At 53.6% G+C, this 19,004-nt stretch overlaps 1 protein-coding gene across 6 annotated transcripts in view; it reads right to left on the bottom strand.

The window, feature by feature from the left end:
- Positions 1 to 439: 439 nt before the first annotated feature.
- CTDP1 (CTD phosphatase subunit 1) overlaps positions 440 to 19,004 on the bottom strand; it is a 71,998-nt gene continuing 53,433 nt past the window's right edge. For 3 of the 6 annotated variants that reach the window (XM_030925920.1, XM_030925923.1, XM_030925924.1), the window contains exons 12-13: positions 14,161 to 14,327; positions 440 to 1,253 (exon numbers count right to left, since the gene is read on the bottom strand). In XM_030925920.1, the coding sequence (XP_030781780.1) occupies positions 1,115 to 1,253; positions 14,161 to 14,327 (306 nt within the window). In that variant the 3' untranslated portion in view covers positions 440 to 1,114. The remainder of the gene's footprint in view (positions 1,254 to 14,160; positions 14,328 to 19,004) is intronic. The other 3 variants (XM_030925921.1, XM_030925925.1, XM_030925922.1) reach the window with 2 other exon arrangements.

Here is a 19,004-nt window from a genome sequence, read left to right as displayed (position 1 = left end):
CAAAAAATTAGCTGGACATGGTAGTATGCGCCTGTAATCCCAGCTGAGGGAGGCTGAGGCAGGAGAATCACTTGAACCCAGGAGGCGGAGGTTGCAGTGAACCAAGATCACACCACTGCAATCCAGCCTGGGCGACAAAGTGAGACTCCATCTCAAAAAAAAAAAAAAAGGAAAAAAAAAAGAAAAAGAAAAAGAAAAAACAATGGTCTCTCTCATTCTTAATGTTTCAGTGCCATCTTTTGAAAAATTCCTCCTAGATAACGGAGAGTAAGCCACAGCAAGACGCTCTCCTGCTTACACCTCCACGCCCTGCTCACACTCAGACAAACCACAGCGAGCTCGGAGCCCGCCCAGCTCACGTCCCGCGAGCGTCCGGCTAAGCAGCTGGATCCCAGAGAGGGAGGAGCCGGGTGCTCACCACTGCCACACACCCACGAGAAGAGAACTTACAAAAAGAATTTTTATTAAATGAAAGAAAAATCTGCTTGGTGGGTCAGATATGAAATAGATTTACAGAAACTTTACATCCGGTCTCTCCAAGACATAAAAGGTCGCCCAGGAAAAGCAACGCCCCCTTGCCAGGATGCCAGTGGGAGGAGGGCAGGGTGGCAGCCCAGGTCATGTGGCGTGGACCCTGCATAGGAAGCTGCAGGAAACTCCAGGCTGCTCGAGACTCACGGCGTTCCCCGGAAACGGGTCCCCTAGGAGGGAGCGATGGGCATGTCTGTGCCGGGCTCGGCGCTGGGTGCACGCACGCTGTCCCGTTTAAACTCCTAGTCCAAAGCCGTCCCGAGGAGTGTGCTCTGGTACACAGAGGAACACACACCAACCACCCCTTACCGGGACAGCAGCCGGCGCCAGCCTGGGCCACGCGAGCCTCTGCTGAGCTCTTTGGCAGGGCACACCGGGGCCTTTAACACCTGTCACTATCCTGTAGTAAAACTTCTTAAAAACACCTATTTCTGCAAAATAATGTGTTTCTGTATGTGGAGCTCTGCAAATATACATTTCCTTTGGGAAGAAAGCCGCGTGGACTGAGACTGAGGGCTGGTCCGGGGACGTCCGAATTCTGCTGGAGGCCAGCCAGGCTTCAGTCCCTGCCCGCCGCCCGCGCTCACATGAGGTCGTTGAGCTCCGCCTCCAGTGCCTTGGCCATCTCGTCGGCCTCGGAGCTGCTGCCCTCGTCCTCGTTGCTGGACTCCCTGCTGGACTCGCTGGCGGCGTCCTCTTCATTCAGCTTCCTCTTGTGGCCTCTGCAGAGAAGCAAACACGGTGTGAGACGCTCATGGCAAACACACAACGCCGGGGCATTGCCTGGTCTGCATGTGGAAAGGGGCCTCCGTGGTTTTAACACAAGACACAGCACAATTCTCTGGTCAACGACGCACACAGGCCACCGACCCAGGGCCACGTCATCCGCGTGTGGACACCAGAGGCCCAGCACAGGAGAAGAGGCCCCTGGCCCTGTTACACATGAGGACACGACCGACAAAGCGGTTCTTCACCTGCTGCAAACGCACATTCCGGTCGCTCATAAACACCTGTGATGCCAGAAGACATCAGAACAGGAAAACCAGGACAGGAAAGTAAGATCGTCTGTCAGAGTAACTGTCAGTGTCACGTTAACAAGCACCTCCCAGGTCGAGTGGGCCGCGGTCTGGAAATTCTCATTTCCTCGGACTGCTGCTAAAATGACTCTAATAAAAGAGAACACCAGCCCTTTGCATGCCACTAGGCTTTTCTTCTGAGCCACTGCAGATGCAACTGGTTCCTGTGATGTCGGCCGGCTTGAGGAGCACACCCACGAGATTCCCAGAGCCCTAAAATTCCGACCGGCTGACGTCCTGCCAGACACCCTCCCTTCCGGTGCCGTGCTGGGACGTCCCACTGTGCCAAGGAACCTCAGCTACAACCTTAGAGATGGAAGCCTGGTTAAATGGGCACAAGCTGTTTTGATTTTAACCAGATTAGGGGCAATTGGGCCATACTAGCCTTTAGTTACAATCCTGAAAAGTCACTGAGAGAAGTTAGTAACAGTCACCATATGTGAATACCCTAAAAATATTTTCTTGGCTAACGTAGACACAATATAGCTAACATACATGCCTATGTGGCACATTATGTGTGATACAGCTACACATACAAGCACACATGTAACATACATGTATTCGAAGCTAACACTGCAAACTACAGCACGGTAGTGTGATACAGCTGCACGCACACACAGCAGGCATGTAACACGCATGCACTCGAGGCTAACACACAAACTATAGCACAGAAATAACTTGAAACCACTCAAGCTGGTACTAGAAGAATCACAGTTCATTTATAAGAGACAAAAGACATAGAATCAGCTGATCAGATGGAACCAACAGAAGATAAGAGAACCCTGTGGGCTGGGCTGACACCCACGGCTGGTCAGTCACGACAAATTTGTTCAGAGAACCCAGCTGTGCTTGGTCCACAGAACACGGCACGAGAGAAACACAAGGGCCCCAGAACTCCAAATCCTGTCCAGGTGGCAGGCACTGGGCTGCAGGATGACAGCTCCTCCCTCCCTCCCTCCCTCCCTCCCTCCCTCCCGGACCTGCCTGTGCCCAGCCCCTCGCTCCCTGGCCTGCCCTCTGTGTGCTCAGCCCCTCCCTCCCCAGCCTGTCCTCTGTACCCAGCTCCTCCCTCCCCGGCCTGCCTCTGAGTCCAACCCGCTGTATAAGATGGGAACTGCCATGTTTCATCACATACTGGGACCCCTGGATCCATGAGATCCTTTCCTGAAAAGCAATGCATCCCATCATTTAAAAGCAGAGTAGACAGGGCGTGGCAGCTCACGCCTGTAATACCAGCACTTTGGGAGGCCAGGTCGGGCGGATCACCTGAGGTCAGGAGTTCAAGACCAGCCTGACCAACATGGTGAAACCCCGTCTCTACAGAAACAAAACAAAACAAAACAAAAGCAGGGGTGGTGGGCCCCTGTAGTCCCAGCTACTCTGGAGGCCGGGGCACGAGAACTGTTTGAACCTGGGAGGCGGAAGTTGCAGTGAGCTGCGATCATGCCACTGCACTCCAGCCTGGGCGACAGAGTGAGACTCTGTCTCAAAAAGAAAAAAAAAAGCAGAGTAGTGGGAAGAGCACTCCCTAGTATCTGCCATGCCAAGTTTTAAACGAATTCACTATTTTCATGTCAACTGGAATGAATATTTTCTACTGAGAAATAAAGGCTTACTTTTAATTGCTCTATGAGAGTGAGGGGTTGCAAATTAGCTGGGAGTGTCGGTGCATGCCTGGAGTCTCAGCTGTTTGGGAGGCTGAGGAGAAAGGATCCTCTGAGCCCAGAAACTGGAGGCTGCAGTGAGCCTGGGCCATGACTGCAACACTGCACTCCAGCCGGGGCGACAGAGCAAGACGTTGTCTTAAAAGAGAAAAATCTCCGCGCACCTTTTCTGTGTGTCTGCTTCCCCTCCGCGTGCCCCCTCCGCATGCCTCGTCTGCAGACCTTGTGCCCGAGCCTGTGTTGGGCTGGGCACCTCCCGCTGTTTGCTTTGAGGACACCGGGCGTATCATGCACGAGTTTCCTTTATTTCCAGTCTCTGCTGACACCAACGATGCTGTCAGGGCCACAAGTCTGGCCTCTGGTTGCTGCGGCAACAAGCTTTTGGCAATTAACAAAATTCATTAGTGATTTCTCTTCCTCCCTAATACACGCTGGCAGCTGTTCCAGGAAAACCTGGCTCCCGTCCTTCCATTAGGCTTCCTCCACTTAACTCAGTTTTGAGAAGTTGAAACAAAACAAGATACAGACAGTTCTTGTGAAGGTCAAGGTGCTGCAGTGAGGGGCGCCCTGAACCCCGGGAAGAACCCACTGGCGGGTGGGCTGGACAGAAGACCTTCGCCAACAGAGGCGGCGTCTCAGGCCCTCAGAGCAGGGCACGGCGCTGACCTTGGGGAGGGAGCAGTCATGACTGTGAACAGGAAAGCCGAAGTGGCATCTCAGGCCGAGCTTGGGACAGTCGCCAAGTCCAGGAGAGGGCAGGCCTGGATCTCGTGTGCACGGGGCCTGGGGAGTGTGTGGCACGACCCTAACAGTCTGGTGACACAGCTCCCTGCCCGTGTGCTGACGCTTTGCTCAAGGGAACCCTGGGCCCTCCCAGTGGGCCTGGACTCGGGGGGCTGGCAGGGGTGTTCGGCTCCCTCACAGCCATGCTGGGCTGGACACACCAGGGGCACCGAGCAGAGAGGGGCAGGGTCCCCAACAGAAAGTGAAGACGGGGCAGACACCAGCCAGGTGGGACCCTGGGGGCAAGTAGGGGGAGGAGGAGGAGGGCGAGAGGTACAAGAATGAGTTCCAACAATTCCTTTCTTTCTAAAATCAAGTGCAGGAAGCCATCCATGGCAGACAAGAGTTCTAACGGCAGCAAGAGGATGACAAACGATGGGAAACACCAGCCAGGACTCTTTCTGTTTGAGGTTTAGAAATAGGCCACAGCGTTCCCCTCACAAGGCCGACAAAAACACCCAGTGTGCTGCTGACAGCAGGACACCTTCAGAAACGCCAGCGAGCCTTGGCAGGGTGCAACGGGACCTGAACCGAGCCCATGGAAGGGGCCACCTCAGCTCCTGCTGGAGAGCCCTGTGCACATGCCCCAAGGCTCACACACACAGACGGCTCACGCACAGACACGGCACATGCACAGACATGGCACACGCACAGACATGGCACACGCACAGACATGGCTCACGCACAGACACGGTTCACGCACAGACACAGCACACAGACGGCACACACACAGACATGGCTTGCACAGTCATGGCTCATGCAGACATGATAATGATGACTCTAAAGGCCTCTGATCATGATTCTGTCGCTGTTGTGGGAGATGAGGTGGCCGCAGGTGCTCACAGCACTCGCTGGGAACCGTTTCTTGTGGATTCACAGCTGGGCACGCTGTGGTTTGAGGCCAGCTGCACCAAGTGCTTCTTCCTTTGATTTTTCCAGGAAACCCCGCGGGCAGGCGCCACCATTCCCGTCTCAAAACGGGGGCCTGGACCCCACGATGCTGGTGAGAATGCTGAGAAATGTTTTCCACACACTTTGGAAAAACGCGGCTAACTGGGAGACAGGGCAGGCCTTACATGAGGCTGCGTGTCTGGGACCAGGTCGACGGCTTCCACCCCGAGGGGTCACAGAGCCCGGGCTGGAGCGCGCCGCCCTCCATGGGTCCCCCAGGCCGGCCCTGCGCGGTCCTTCCTGGTGCCGCAAATGCCGCAGCCTCGGCCTCCCGTGGGCTTCCAGCTCCGTAATGAAGAACAGGGAACACTTCACTATGGTGGCACAAACCTTCGCTCTTGGTTAAACGACGTTTGGAGTATGGCATTTAAAAGTACGAGACGAATGGATTTTAGTCATTAAAAATTACCTCAAACATTAGACACAGCTGCAAACCATGGTTAGTAAATGTCTGTAACTGACACCAGCTTCGCTTCCTCAGCATAACATGCAATATTTCTATTTTGTTTCTACAACCGGTTGCACAGCTCCATAGACCAATATTAACAGATTTAATTTGAGGAAAATTTAAAGCTTGAACATTTATCTCAAATTATACAAACAATAATAGGTATGTACATCCTCCCCCCCATATTTCAGTTTTCCAAACACACTGGGCTGTCACAGTGCACACGATTTGGCACCAGAAAGACACCCGTCAGTGCAGCAAACACACGCACGACCGGGTCACACCAGCATCTAATCCAACGGGGACGGAGCAATCCAGGCACAGGGTTCCCATGGCCGCCACCAGCATGGCTGCTGGAAGAAGAGGGAAGGTCAGTGCTGCTCAGTGAGGCCACCACGCCCCTGAAAACCCACGTTGGCATGGCCAGGTCTGCACGCGCTGGGACGCCTGTGGGAGGTGCTGCGCACGGCGGATTATTTCCCCAATGCACCCTAGAGTGGAACATGGCGTGAGGGCGGCGTGGGGATGCCCAAAGCAGGCAAAGCCGCACACAAGCCTGGGGGGATCTGCGCTCCGCGGGGACCTGCAGGGAACCTGCCAGATGACGTGAACGGAGACCCAACAGTCCAACCCCCTACAGCACGGGGCCGGGCTCCGCCAAGGAGAGCAGGCGGCAGGCGTCGGTCTGCTGCTGAGAGCGGGCCCGGGTCCGGGTCCAGGCCCAGGCCCAGTGACAGACAGCAGTGCCCTCCCTCTGTGGCATCTGCACCTGAGCCCCAGACCCGGCAGGGCCCCAGCAGGGACGCCACAGCTCTGGGCATGGACATCGTCACGCTCTCCTCAGCAATCTCACAGCATGAGAATTAACCTGTGTGTGTTACAGGAAGAGGAGCAGGGACCCTTCCCAGCAGCGAGCTGGCAGGTGCTCACCGCACCCAAACCCCCTCCGAGCGCTGCTCCCAGGCGGGGCTCTTGAAAGTGGGAAGTTCAGTGAGCTTTTTTAGGGTGAGAATTGCTGCTTCATGTATTGGTATGAAAGGACTGGAAAAAATGAATGTCTCTCACTTACTAGGCAATTATTAAAAAAACCATTCGATTCACCAGCTCTGTACCCAAATTCTAAACTGCAGGCACTGGAGTGGCCAGCAGCACACAGTCAAGGCACACAACTAGGAGCCTTCAGCCTGGTGCGCCAAAGACCACCTTAGCACCGGTAGGCATGGTGGGCACGGTGTTCACGCCTGTAGGCCCAGCACTCTGGGAGGCGGAGGTGGGAGGATCACTGGAGGCCAGGAGTTTGAGGCCAGGCTGGTCTCAATGGGCAACACAGGGAGTCCCCATCTCTACAAAAAAATTTTAAAAACACTAGCCAGGCATGGTGGTCCACACCCGTGGTCCTAGCTACTTGGGAGGCTGAGGTGGGAGGATCCCTTGAGCCCAGGAATTCAAGGTTCCAGTGAGCCACGATCGTGCCACTGCTCTCCAGCCCAGGCAACAGGGAGGCCTTGTTTCTTAAGCCCCTAAGTACGGGGTGGGCAAGGCAGGGCCTCCTGACCTGTTCACAGCGACAGCGGTTGTCAAAAGGCTCTCACTTTTCCAAGAGATGCATGTTTGTGTAACTATGAAAATATGGAAAAGCAAATCTTCACAAACCAAAACTCCACACACTGTGTGCAGGGAGAACGAACACAGCCTACACCTCCAACACCCTCGAGGGGCAAACCTTGGAGAGGCCACAGGGTCAGAACACGCAGGAGGGACGCACAATCCAGTCACAACACGTACGTGTGCTGACCGCTCATCTTCTCCACAAAAATCATCCACACTCATTACAGCCACGCTCGTTACAACTGCTTTGAAAACGCCTGAAACTCACATGAACTTACGTGTCGTGGGGACACCTCCAAATCCCAGCGGCACCTTCCGATTTCCCACCCCACTCACAGGACACACAGGCCTTTCCCACGGAGTGGCCTGGTACCCCTGCTGAGAGCCAGCGGGCCACGGACATGAGGCCGCTCCGGGGCGGACACTTCTGCTCCAAGGCTCACCACGCCGTTATCACGCCAGCGCTGCAGCCTCCATGGCTCTGAAGCAGGACGTGCGTCCTCTGGCCGGCTCTTCTGCAAGACCCTCCAGGGTCTCCTGCGTTCCTGTAAGAGCTTCACGACTGGTCTGTGGCCCTCCCAGGGGCAGCGTCCCCCCACGTTGCCTCCCACGGCTGAGCAGTGGGGGAACCTCTGCAGTCTCGCCGTGCCTGCCTCTCCCTTTGCTTGTCAGTTTCTGCCTCTGGTGAGCTGGTTCTCACTTCGGAGCACATGTGCTAGCAACTGTCACATCGGCCCGATGGGTCCAGCTCTTAGCACCGTAGTTCCACCCATTCTCATTACAAAGTGTCCTTCTTGACCCGTAGAAGCATTCTTTAAATTCAGTCTTCTCCGACATTAGGATAACACTCCAGCTTTCCTACGGGTGCTGCCCCCGACCGAACGGTTCATCCACTCGTAGTTAAAGCTCTGAACCCCCTCACATTCACACCTGCCACTCTGCTGTTTTTCAGGTCTCATGTAGTTTGAGTTCCTGTTTTCCCTTTTCTGTTTTCTTTTGCATTAAGTGAATATTTTTTAATATAACATTTTGGTTCCTTTTGTGAACTCCAAGTACCTGTGACAGGTCTCAGTTAACTTAAAAAGTTTATTTTGCCCAGGCTGGGGGCACACACCCGTGACACGACCTCAGGAGGTCCTGACACGTGCCTGAGGTGGTCGGGGCAGAGCTCGGTTTTATACAAGTTAGGGAGACAGGAGACACAAAAGAACATACATCAGATGAACACTGGTTCCGTCTGGAAAGATGGGACGGCTGGAACCGGGGAGAGCTTCCAGGTCACAGGCAGGCAAGAGACAAATGGCTGCATTCTTCTGAGTTTCAGATCAGCCTCTCCAAAGGAGGCCGTGAGACCTGCCTCTGTCTCTAGTGAGCAGAGGGTGGCTTTGGATAGAAGGGGTGGCAGGCTGGCCCTGGGCAGTTCCCAGAGTGACTTTCCCCTTCAGTTTCGTGATGGTGGGACTGAGGTTTATTTTCCTTTCACGTTTTTATGATCTGTTTCACGACCTATTTTGAGTTACTTCCTTAGCGTCTGCTCTTGGGTTTAGCATACACACATCTCACTCCATCAGAATCAGTTTCGGACTTATGCTGGCCGAATTCCAATTCGATATGGAGACATGGCTGCTGCACAGCTCAGCCCCTCCCCAGGCCGTGTTTCACTGCCACAATAACACGTCCGCACATGCCACGAACCCAACAATATGCCGATGTAATTATTCACAGCAGGAGGGGAACGTGCTTCACTGCCACAATACCACGTCCGCACATGCCACGAACCCAACAATATGCCGATGTAATTATTCACAGCAGGAGGGGAACGTGCTTCACTGCCACAATACCACGTCCGCACATGCCACGAACCCAACAATATGCCGATGTAATTACTCACAGCAGGAGGGGAACGTGTTTCACTGCTACAATACCACGTCCGTACATGCCACGAACCCAACAATATGCCGATGTAATTACTCACAGCAGGAGGGGAACGTGTTTCACTGCCACAATACCACGTCCGTACATGCCACGAACCCAACAATATGCTGTTGTAATTATTCACAGCAGGAGGGGGAAGGTGCACACTCAGACTCCTTACTTTATGCTTTTTTTTTTTTTTTTGACATGGAGTCTCGCTCTGTCGCCCAGGGTGGAGTGCAGTGGCCGGATCTCAGCTCACTGCAAGCTCCGCCTCCCGGGTTTACGCCATTCTCCTGCCTCAGCCTCCCGAGTAGCTGGGACTACAGGCGCCCGCCACCTCGCCCGGCTAGTTTTTTTGTATTTTTTAGTAGAGACAATGTTTCACCATGTTAGCCAGGATGGTCTCGATCTCCTGACCTCGTGATCCACCCATCTCGGCCTCCCAAAGTGCTGGGATTACAGGCTTGAGCCACCAGCGCCCGGCCCATATTGCTTTTTAAATCAAGAGAAAAAAGGAGAAGCAACACGCTGCCTTACAGAGTTACGAAATCTCCATTCCTGGTGCTCTGCTTGTTTGTGTGGATTCAGATTTTCATCCAGGTCACCTGCTTTCAGCCTGAAGCGCTTCCTTTAGAACTTCTTGTAAGGTGTGTCTGCTACTGAATTCCCACTTTGTCTGGGAAAACCCTGCCTTTGTTTTGGAAAGGCTGTCTTGCTGCATACAGGGGCCTAGGTGTGGTGGTACCATCTATGGGAGAAGCGGCTGTGGTGTGATGGGCTCTCCCACCCTCAGGCCTCTCTCCCGTATCTCCTCTGCTGCCCTCAGGCCTCTGCCTCAGGCTTCCTTTGCTGCCCTCAGGCCTCTCTCCTGCAACACCTCACGCTTCCTCATTCTTCCTTTGGTGCTCCCAGGCCACTCTTCCATGACATCTCATGCCTCCTCTGTTGCCCTCAGGCCTCCGCCTCACGCTTCCTCTGGTGCTCCCAGGCCTCTCTCCCGGATGCCTCATGCCTCCTCTGCTGACCTCACGCCTCTCCTGCAACGCCTCACGCCTCCTCTGTTGCCCTCAGGCCTCTCTCCACCAACACCTCAGCTTCCTCTGCTGCCCCCAGGCCTCTGCCTCACGCCTCCTCTGCTGCCCCCAGGCCTCTCCCCTGTGACGCCTCATGCTTCCTCTGGGCCCCCAGCCCTGCTCCTGGCATTTCCACTTCCAGGGGAATGTGCCCAGGTGAGGATCTTTGTGTTCATCCTACTTGGAGTTTGTTGAGCTTCTGGGACATACAAATTAAAGTTTTCCATTAAATTTGGGGAGTTTTCAGTTATTATGTCTTTGAATAGTTTTTCTGCTCCTCTCTCTTCTAAAGATTATCTTTCTTAATTATCCAAGATTAAACACAACTTTGATGTGTGAGTGTTTCTGATGGAGCACTACTCCCCGTTGTCTAAGTGGGAGCTCACACGACCCTCCCAAACGGACAAGAGGAGGGAGGTCAACCTCGGAAGGGCCCTGCCTGCTGCCCCGCGTCTCCCATGCAGGCTGATCACACGCCCCCGTGGAGAAGAGCTGAGTGTTGGGATCTGGGTAGTCGTGTCAGGAAACTAAGCCTTTAAAATGTGGTGCTGTTTTCCTTTCCTGTTTATCACTGCACCAGATGGGACAGGAAACGGCGCCAGGACTAAAATCTCCAAGTACTTAGGGAGCCGTCGTCAGCTGTTGTCTCTGTCAACAGATCATGGGAACGACCAGCTCATCTTCTTGCCGCTAACAGCTCCCACCAATGCTATGCTATGTTTCTTGGCAGTTAACTCAATGTCGTTTTCACTTCTCCACGAACTCTAGGAATGATCTGAAAAAGGGTATGGTTTATTTTAAAGTTGCCTCTGTGAGCGATGATTCACCTCCGGCAACCAAAAGCATAAAAGGACGGGCTCAGGGACAGATTAACTGCACGGGGACCTCACCCAACCACAGGCTCAGGGACAGATCACCTGAGCAGGAGACCTCGCCTCACCTGCGTGCCTGTTTTTTTCAGTACCTGGAACTGGTGGTGGGACGATGTGTCTGTGAGATCCTTAAACATTCTGAAGATGCCTTGTTTGGTTTTTTATTTTGAGGATTTACTTTAAGGAGCGAAAGTGCCTGGCAGGCGGCTGCATATAGAGCAGGCATCTGATGTTTGTTGACTTGAGGGAAGAATGAATCACTTCTTGGTAGACAAGTAAAAAACACAGCCTTCCCCCTTCTGTTAAAACTCATTTTCAAGTTCAACTGACATTAAGATTCTTGGCCATGTGACATTAGCAAGACGTCCCGCCAGCCAGAGCACTGCCGGGAAGAAGCGGAGCTGCCTCCAGCTTCTGTACGAAATGTGTCGCCACGTGGGAAAGAATCACGATGAAACCGACATGTTCGACATGCAAAAATAAAAAAACTAAAACCACATTTACTTCATCACAAGCAAAAATTTCATGTGAAAAATTTCAAACCATTCATGTCTCACTGAATACCCCATAAACAGGAATGAAATAAAACTGGAAGGCCCCAAGTCCCCTGGTCTTCAAGGAAAAAGTGAGGTCCCCAAAGCCCAAGAGTCACAAAAACCCAGCTGACAGGAAGCTGAACAGACCCCCACTGCCCCACCCTTTCGAGGGGCACACATGGCCTCTAGCAGTCAGGCTGCTATCACGGCCACACGCCCACAGTGATCCGCAAACGGCAGGCGTGGCGCAGGCAGGGGCAAGCGCCGACTCCCACCCCTCCCGGCGGCAGAGATGAAGGCTGTGAGCAAGCGCCGAGACCCGAGTCCCACCCGTCCTGGTGGCAGAGGTGAGAGTCACACTGTCCCGGTGGCGGAGGTGAGAGTCCCACTGTCCTGGTGGCAGAGATGAAGGCTGAGCAGCAGAATCTGAACAGACACCCAGGACACTTTATTCTCCTGATCTCAAATTCTAAAATCACCCAAGCCCGCCCAGTCCCTAAGACATGGAGTGAAACGGCGATTACAGTAACGATCCGGTCCTTGCCTGAGGAGCCAGAATGGAGAGGCACAGCCCCAAGCGCCTCCTGCAGCTGGGAGAGCAGCATGGAAGACACCTCGAAGTAGAGGGGCTAATCTCGTCTGCAGGGTTTCACCAGTGAGGGTCAGTTCTGCCATGGGCAGGTCACTCAGCAAAACAAAACAAAACAAAACAACAAAAAAAGAAAAACCCAGGGGTGCTAACTCCAGTCCTGGCCCCCAAGTCCTCTGCAGCTCTGGGTCCCGACCCGCTGAGCGCCACATCCAGGTGCCCACAGGGGGAGGCACGGACGTGGCATGCATCCTGGATGACGTGGATGGACACCAGCAACACCTTCACCGGTCTTAGTAGAAAAGCACTTTGGGTTTCTTCTTTTAATTAGAAAAAAATTATCAGGTTAAAACCACCTATGTTCACACCCAGAGCACGCTGCAAATCCAGATACTAACATGGCCGCAGCAGACACTCCTTGGAGCTGGCTCAGCTTAGCCCTGGCCTAGAGGGTCTCCGAGGAGAGCAGGGGAACCCTCCCAGAGGCCCCCAGTGCACCGCCTTCCCCAGGCCTGACCCCAGAGCTTCACAACAGACCCAGCGGACCTACACCGGAGAGTGAAGGAAGGCACGGCCAGGCAAAACCACCCTGTCGCTCATGTGGGAAAACCAAGGCATGTTACCACCCAACACGGAGTTTCACAATCTCTCCTAAAACAATTTCACATCGTTTCAACACAGCTGGAAAATACGGCTTCCTACGTGGTAAACAGAGTGGGCTACCTGGAGAGAAGCTGCACTCATTTCCCTGCTAAACCACAGAGCAGACAATCAAGTGATTTTCTGTAATTCTTGCAAATGGAACAATGACTATCGCGTCTTGTCTGCACTTGTTGGAATTTCTGGCCCAATTTTGTAACTGGATTGCCTGAATGAGTCACACTCTTTTCTTGAAATGTTGTTTATTCACCTACAGGAGAGCCTAAGAGTAAGACCAGACATGGGGAGAACCGCTTCAGTGGAGAAAATAAAGCAAGCAGTCTGCACTGCTTTCTTCACCACAGACGCCAGACGTGCACCTGGAGCGCCCCCTGCTCACCTGCTGAAGCTGGGAGTAGCCCCTCTGAGGCTGGCGCTGCTCCTACCTCATTTCACAGGTGAGGAAACCAGGATGCAGAGGTTTACTGGCCCCAAACCCCCCCGCAGCAGCTGCAAGAAGGCTCTGGAGGCCAAGTGCTCAGGGCAAATCCTCGGGACACGCGTCTGTACTGAGGATGTTGGCAGCACCTGGGGGGCCACATCCTGTCTAACGGGCGAGCAAGACAAAGCCTCCGAGGTCACCGCGGACGGGCTCGGGGCAGCCCCGGAGCTGAAGGCGGGAGCTGTGCTTCCAAATCCTCAAGGAGATGGTGCCACCCGGGGATTACGCATCCCGCCGCCTGCGGACGTGTGGACGGGACAAAGACACCTTCTCAGGAAGCTTCTGGGAGATGGATTCCACCAAAACGCAGAGACAGAGAACACCCCAGAGAGTGGGGAAGGCAACTCCTGGGGGCAGCGAGCAGGCGGGTGGGGGGAGGCTGGGGAGTGGAGTGGAGAGGCAGCCAGGGATTCAGAAACAGCCAAAAACGAAGAAAGCTAACAAAAATGAGGTAATTATCAAATCCAGGTAAAAACAGATGTTTAAGAAAGGGAACAGCATCACCGTGTCCTATTCTATTTGGTAAGAGCAATTTACGGTCACAGGAAACACCGAGTCATTCCACACCCCCAAATCCTGGCATGTTGACATTGGCAGGGCGGAGGGAACAACAGACGCAGTCTTCATGTTGAACACTAAGAATCAACAGACGGCACGTGTGCAGACACCGCACACAGGCCTGCGCACATGTGCAGACACCACACACACGCCTGTGCAAACATGCAGAACTCCATACACTCCTTGCACACATGCAGACCCCACACACCTGCGCACATGCAAGATGACATGGAGTCGGCATGGAGACAACCAAGCGGCCACCACCAGGGCCTGCTGAGTTTGGAAGCTGCTGGTTTCACACACAGAATGGGGGACGGGCATGAAGAACGAGATGCAGCCAGGTGGCCCATCAAGAGCAGAGTCACCTCTGGGAGCCCGCGTCAGGCCCCTCCCACCTCAGACCCCACACTCACCTGGGCCCCCGGCCGCCTGCCGCGCTCCTCTCGCTGGACGCCGCTGCCCCGAGTGTCCGCTCCCTGCGAGCCCCTGGCGTCCGGGGCTGGGGCTCCTCCTCCTGCTCCTCAGGCCTCCTCTTCTCGCTGTCGCTGTCGTCGCTGCCTTCCCCGAGGATGTCGTCCACCTGACAAACGGCCAAGAGTCAGCGACAGACCTCTTTCCCGGGCCCCGTGCCCCTGCAACAGGCCTTCTCCCGGCAGAGTCCAGGGCTCTGAGTGTAGCAGGGTGGGGGCTGGAGGTGGGACTCTGCTTTCTACCTGAGCCCTGGGGTTTGAAACTCAACCAATCCTTAACAAAGCCCCGGGTAAAAGAGCAAACCCAGACAGGCAGTTCGCAGGCAAAGACTGGGTTTAAATTCCTTCTGTCCCTTATGTGAACAGGGACTTTGTTCCTAGTGCACTGTTGGATTTTATGGTGAATAACCAGCACATTTGCTTGAAAGTCTCAAGATCAGTGAGAGCCACAGCACGACTCCCGAGGGACGGGGCTTTCCGGGAGGCACCCCCGTCCTTCCCATCCTGAAATCCAGGAGGAGAGCAGCCACCTGGGAGTGGAGACGTGGCTGCGCCACAGGGACGCTCGCTAAGATGCCCGCCCGCTCGCTCTGGGCACGCCTCCAATTTGGGACACATGCAAAGAGGGCAACTCCTGAACACCTGGGGTGCGCTCAGCCGGTCCCAGGCCTGACACATGTGACGCAGATGGGAGTGGAAACAGGCGGCAGGCCAGTGAGCAGGTGATGGGAGCACCGCACCCAAACCTCAGCCTCCTCGAACCTCAGCAGGCAGGAAACGGGTGCCGTCAGTGCCTCACTGTGGCGGCGGGAGAGGCTGAGCCCAGTGCCGGGGAGGTGAACTCAAGTTCTCACCTCCTTTCCGCAACTGCATGGAGCTGGGAGAAGGACGTGCACAAAGAACCTGCACCCAGCATCGAGGGGCCCTCTCGGCCGACGGCCAGCGGGGGGAAGAGTGTTTTATGTCCAGCATGGATCACGTTGGAGGGGTGCTGGCGCGCTGGGGGGGCGCCGGCGCGTTGGGGGGAGTGCTGGTGCGTTGGAGGGTGCCAGTGCATTGGGGGGGTGCCGGCGCGTTGGGGGGGTGCTGGTGGGCAGCTCTCTTCGGGGCTCCCATTCCAGAGCACAGCCCTGCTCCCAGCTCTCCCATGTTGAGGGCATCTGTGTGCGAAGGCACAGCCGCGTGGTCCCCAAGACAGGCAGGTGAGGTGGGGCGGCCTGTCCACAGTCCCCAGCGCAGGCTGCTTCCCAGGAGGGGTCTGGGTATGTGCATACCAGGCTGGGGCCTCGAGGGGCATTCACTGACACAGACCCAACCCCACCCCCACAGCAGCTACGAGAAACGGCCAAAGCGGACGGAGCACAACTCCTGAGACAGGCGCCTTTCGGAGCAGGGGAGGCCGAGTCCAGAGTCACAGAGGCTCGGTGTGAGGCCGCTTTGATCAGAAATCACGGCTCCGCCCCCGAGCCCGCAGGGAGGCCAACTCATCCACCCCGCCCAGTCTGCAATTTCAAACCCATCGCCACTGTCCAGCGAGTCACAGCACATGTGCCCTGGCCTGAATCATCAAAAGGCAGAAACATTTTAACCAATAGTTAATTAGCTAAGGCAGAGGCTTTATCATCAGGTCATGATAATGATCCCTGAAAGTAACACATTACCAGAGATGCTGGCGTGAACTGGTCATCAGAGCATCTAGTTACTTCAAGACGTTACTGCTGTTCACACTTCACCAGAATGCTTACATCACTGTATTTACTGTTTTGATGGCAAATCTCCTATGGGAATAATTCTATTCAATTCTATTCGGAAATACTTAGGGCCTTTAACACTGCATCACACCTTGTCAAGAGAGAAAAAAAGGCACTGTTAAAAATCTGTTGTTTTATATCTGACAGCCAAGGGCAGGCGGGCCGGCCAGCAGGCAACCCAGGGACCCCGAGGGACCCTCGCTAGCATGGCAGCCCACCTGGGAGGCCTCAGACGTCCGTGCCAACGCTGGTGACGCAGGGCGGCCCGGCACGTGTCCCTTCGCTGCCATCTGGAAGATCCGGAGGCATGCTTGGCACAGCCAAACCAGAAACATGGGCACACATTAAAACCTGACCTCGCCTACACCGTGCTCCGATCTCCTCTCCCTCTTTCTGCCTGACTCATGTAAACATATCAGTGTGGGAACACCACCTATCTTTCCTGGGCTTGTTGTTACAAAAAAGGTGACCGCACTTTTTGAAAAACAGTTTTCTGTACCACAGAAGCTCCTGGACTCAGGATGGGGTCACGTCCAGATGAGCCCATCACAGGCCGAAAACGCGTCAGCACACCCGGCCCAGCTGCCTTCCACACTCAGACATTAGCCCATTGCTAGCAAAGTTGTCTTGCACAAGGCCGACTTGGAACGAGCTGTTCTACAGAATTCTGAGTCAAGACTCCCGATTCAAAGTGTGGTTTCTACCAAACACACATCCCTTGCACATCATTGCAAAATTAGAAAATTGTTAAGCGAATCATTATAAGTTGAGGGTCGTTTGTATTTACTTTATTTAGAACATGCTAAAATAATTTTTTTTAATCTTAAGGAAAATTTAGAAGTATGTAAAAAGAAAAAACACAAATGAATTCATACCTAAGTGTCGGAATTTCTACCAAAGGGGAAATACAGATAACACCAGATGCTGCTGTATCCTGTCAATGCACGGAAATCAAATGTTTCTACCAACTTCCTTGCATGACTCGGGATCACAGAATAAAACTACCCAGCTCTGTCCTGCAGTGAGGTGGGACAGCTTCGCGCGAGGATGGGAAATGAGAGGCACCCGGAGCAGGGCCTGGAAAGCGCCCTGACCACGAGAAGCAGAACAGGCAGAAACGAGGCAACACAGCTGGAGAGGCTGCGGACGCCGGCTCTGGGGCCCAGCAGGCTTTCCCGCAGGGCTGTGCAGGGGAACAGGCCCCGCCTCAACCGTCTGGTGACCTCCCAGCCCTGGTTCCGGCACCTTCCCTTCCCTGCAGTTCCATGATCACACAAGAACGTGCAGGGGGGCCGACACGTGGCTGTGAGTCTCTCTGTGAGCTGACTGAGACAGAGGCAGGTGTCTGCGTAGAGACACGTAGGCTCCAGCAGATGACAAGACACAGCACCTCCTGTGAAAAGGCCACCATCCAACTGGCCAACTACATGCACTCAGCTCGAGTTTCAAGGAACAAATCTCTATTAAACACGAAATCGAAATTTGCCTGAAAAACTATAATGTGGAGTGAATGTTTAAGTGAAATAATGCCAACTGGAAAGAAGCTTTTATGAACAGAAAACATCAGCTAAAGAGGAACTTTAACAAAACGTAAAAAACCCCAAAACTTGGAAAACAAACTCAAGGCATTCAGAAACTGCCAAGCTCGAGAGGTGGGACCCAAAGTCCTTCACTCAAGACGAGGCTGCAGGCAGCTCGTGTCCCCAGAATGATTCACGCAAATTACGCACTCCAAAATCCACCCAGAAAGCTTCTCTACCTAGAGACTGTGACAAATCTCTCATCAAACAAAAGATAACGTCTTATCTATTCAATGACACCTGCGGGAAAACTTTAATTCACTATCACTTCAGTAACCAAACCTTTCAGGAAATACTTAAGCCCAAGGAGAAAAGCGTTCTTTCTAAAGTTACCAACTTCACGGAAGAAAAGTCAAAACCAAGTCCAAATACCTAAAGTTCCAACCACGCAAAGAATGACCAAATCTTCAGACATGGCTGTGACTTAAGTCTTTTTTTGCATCAACTGTCATCAACAACTTCTACTGACTGACTGGACAACAAAATGTACAAAACTAACTCATTCTTAAAGGATTTTGGTTAATCAAAATATTTTAAAAGATCAAGTCACAACTGTGGTGAAAAACCACAAATCAGACATAAAGGGAAAAATCCCTGCTCTTCAGTAACAGCAAAGTTTCCAAACGTCACTGATTTCACGTGCACTGTGTGTATTTTAATGAATCTTCAGATGTGTCAGCTGTACACAGCCATGGGTAAGGGTTCTAGCCCTTTAGTTTCCCTGATTCTAATCCACCATTAATTTTGCAGTCTATTGTGAGTCTACTGTTCGTCTGGGAGAAGGCTTCCACGTTAGCAGGTGCCCAGCACTTCCTGAACAAATGTTGAGTTCAATAAACACAGCTTCACTAACATGTTTAGGCTCCAAGACTCCACAGATACTAAGAGTGGAGCTGCAGACACGGCCTCGTAAGAAGCACACCAAGAGAAGGAGTGGCACCTTAGGGCCTCTGGACAGGCCCAGACGTTTAATATTTGTGTCACAGATTCCCGAAAGAGAAAGAGACTGGCCTTGAAAAAATACTGGAAGACATCGCGGTTGAAAACTCCCCAAATTTGCTGAAAGACAGGCATGGCTGCATCCATGTGTAGAAATGAGTGTGGCGGCCCTCTGCAGTCATTTGCTCAAAGACATGGATGGTCGCGTCCACGTGTAGAGAGTGTGGCCGTCGTCCACATTCCTTGTTTGCTGAACAACACTGATGGCCACGCCCATGTGCAGAGACGAGTGTGGCTGCCGTCCGCAGTCCTTGTTTGTGTCCAACACCCCTTGCCTCCTTTCTCGGTGTGTGTGGGGTGGGGGTCAGAGCAGATCTGTGGAAAGGGAGCAGGTGAGCAGGGTCCTGAATGATGGGTGGGAGTGGTTTCAGGGGTCAGAAGAGCACAGAGTCTCGGGCTGGGATTGCAGCACTGCTGTGTTCACCAGTGCCAACTGCAGAGAAGCAGCTTGGACACT

This window comes from Rhinopithecus roxellana, chromosome 21 (genome assembly GCF_007565055.1).
Source record: "Rhinopithecus roxellana isolate Shanxi Qingling chromosome 21, ASM756505v1, whole genome shotgun sequence".
Taxonomy (NCBI): domain Eukaryota; kingdom Metazoa; phylum Chordata; class Mammalia; order Primates; family Cercopithecidae; genus Rhinopithecus; species Rhinopithecus roxellana.
Note: the sequence above shows the minus strand (reverse complement) of the source record. Positions and strands in the feature narration are given on the sequence as shown.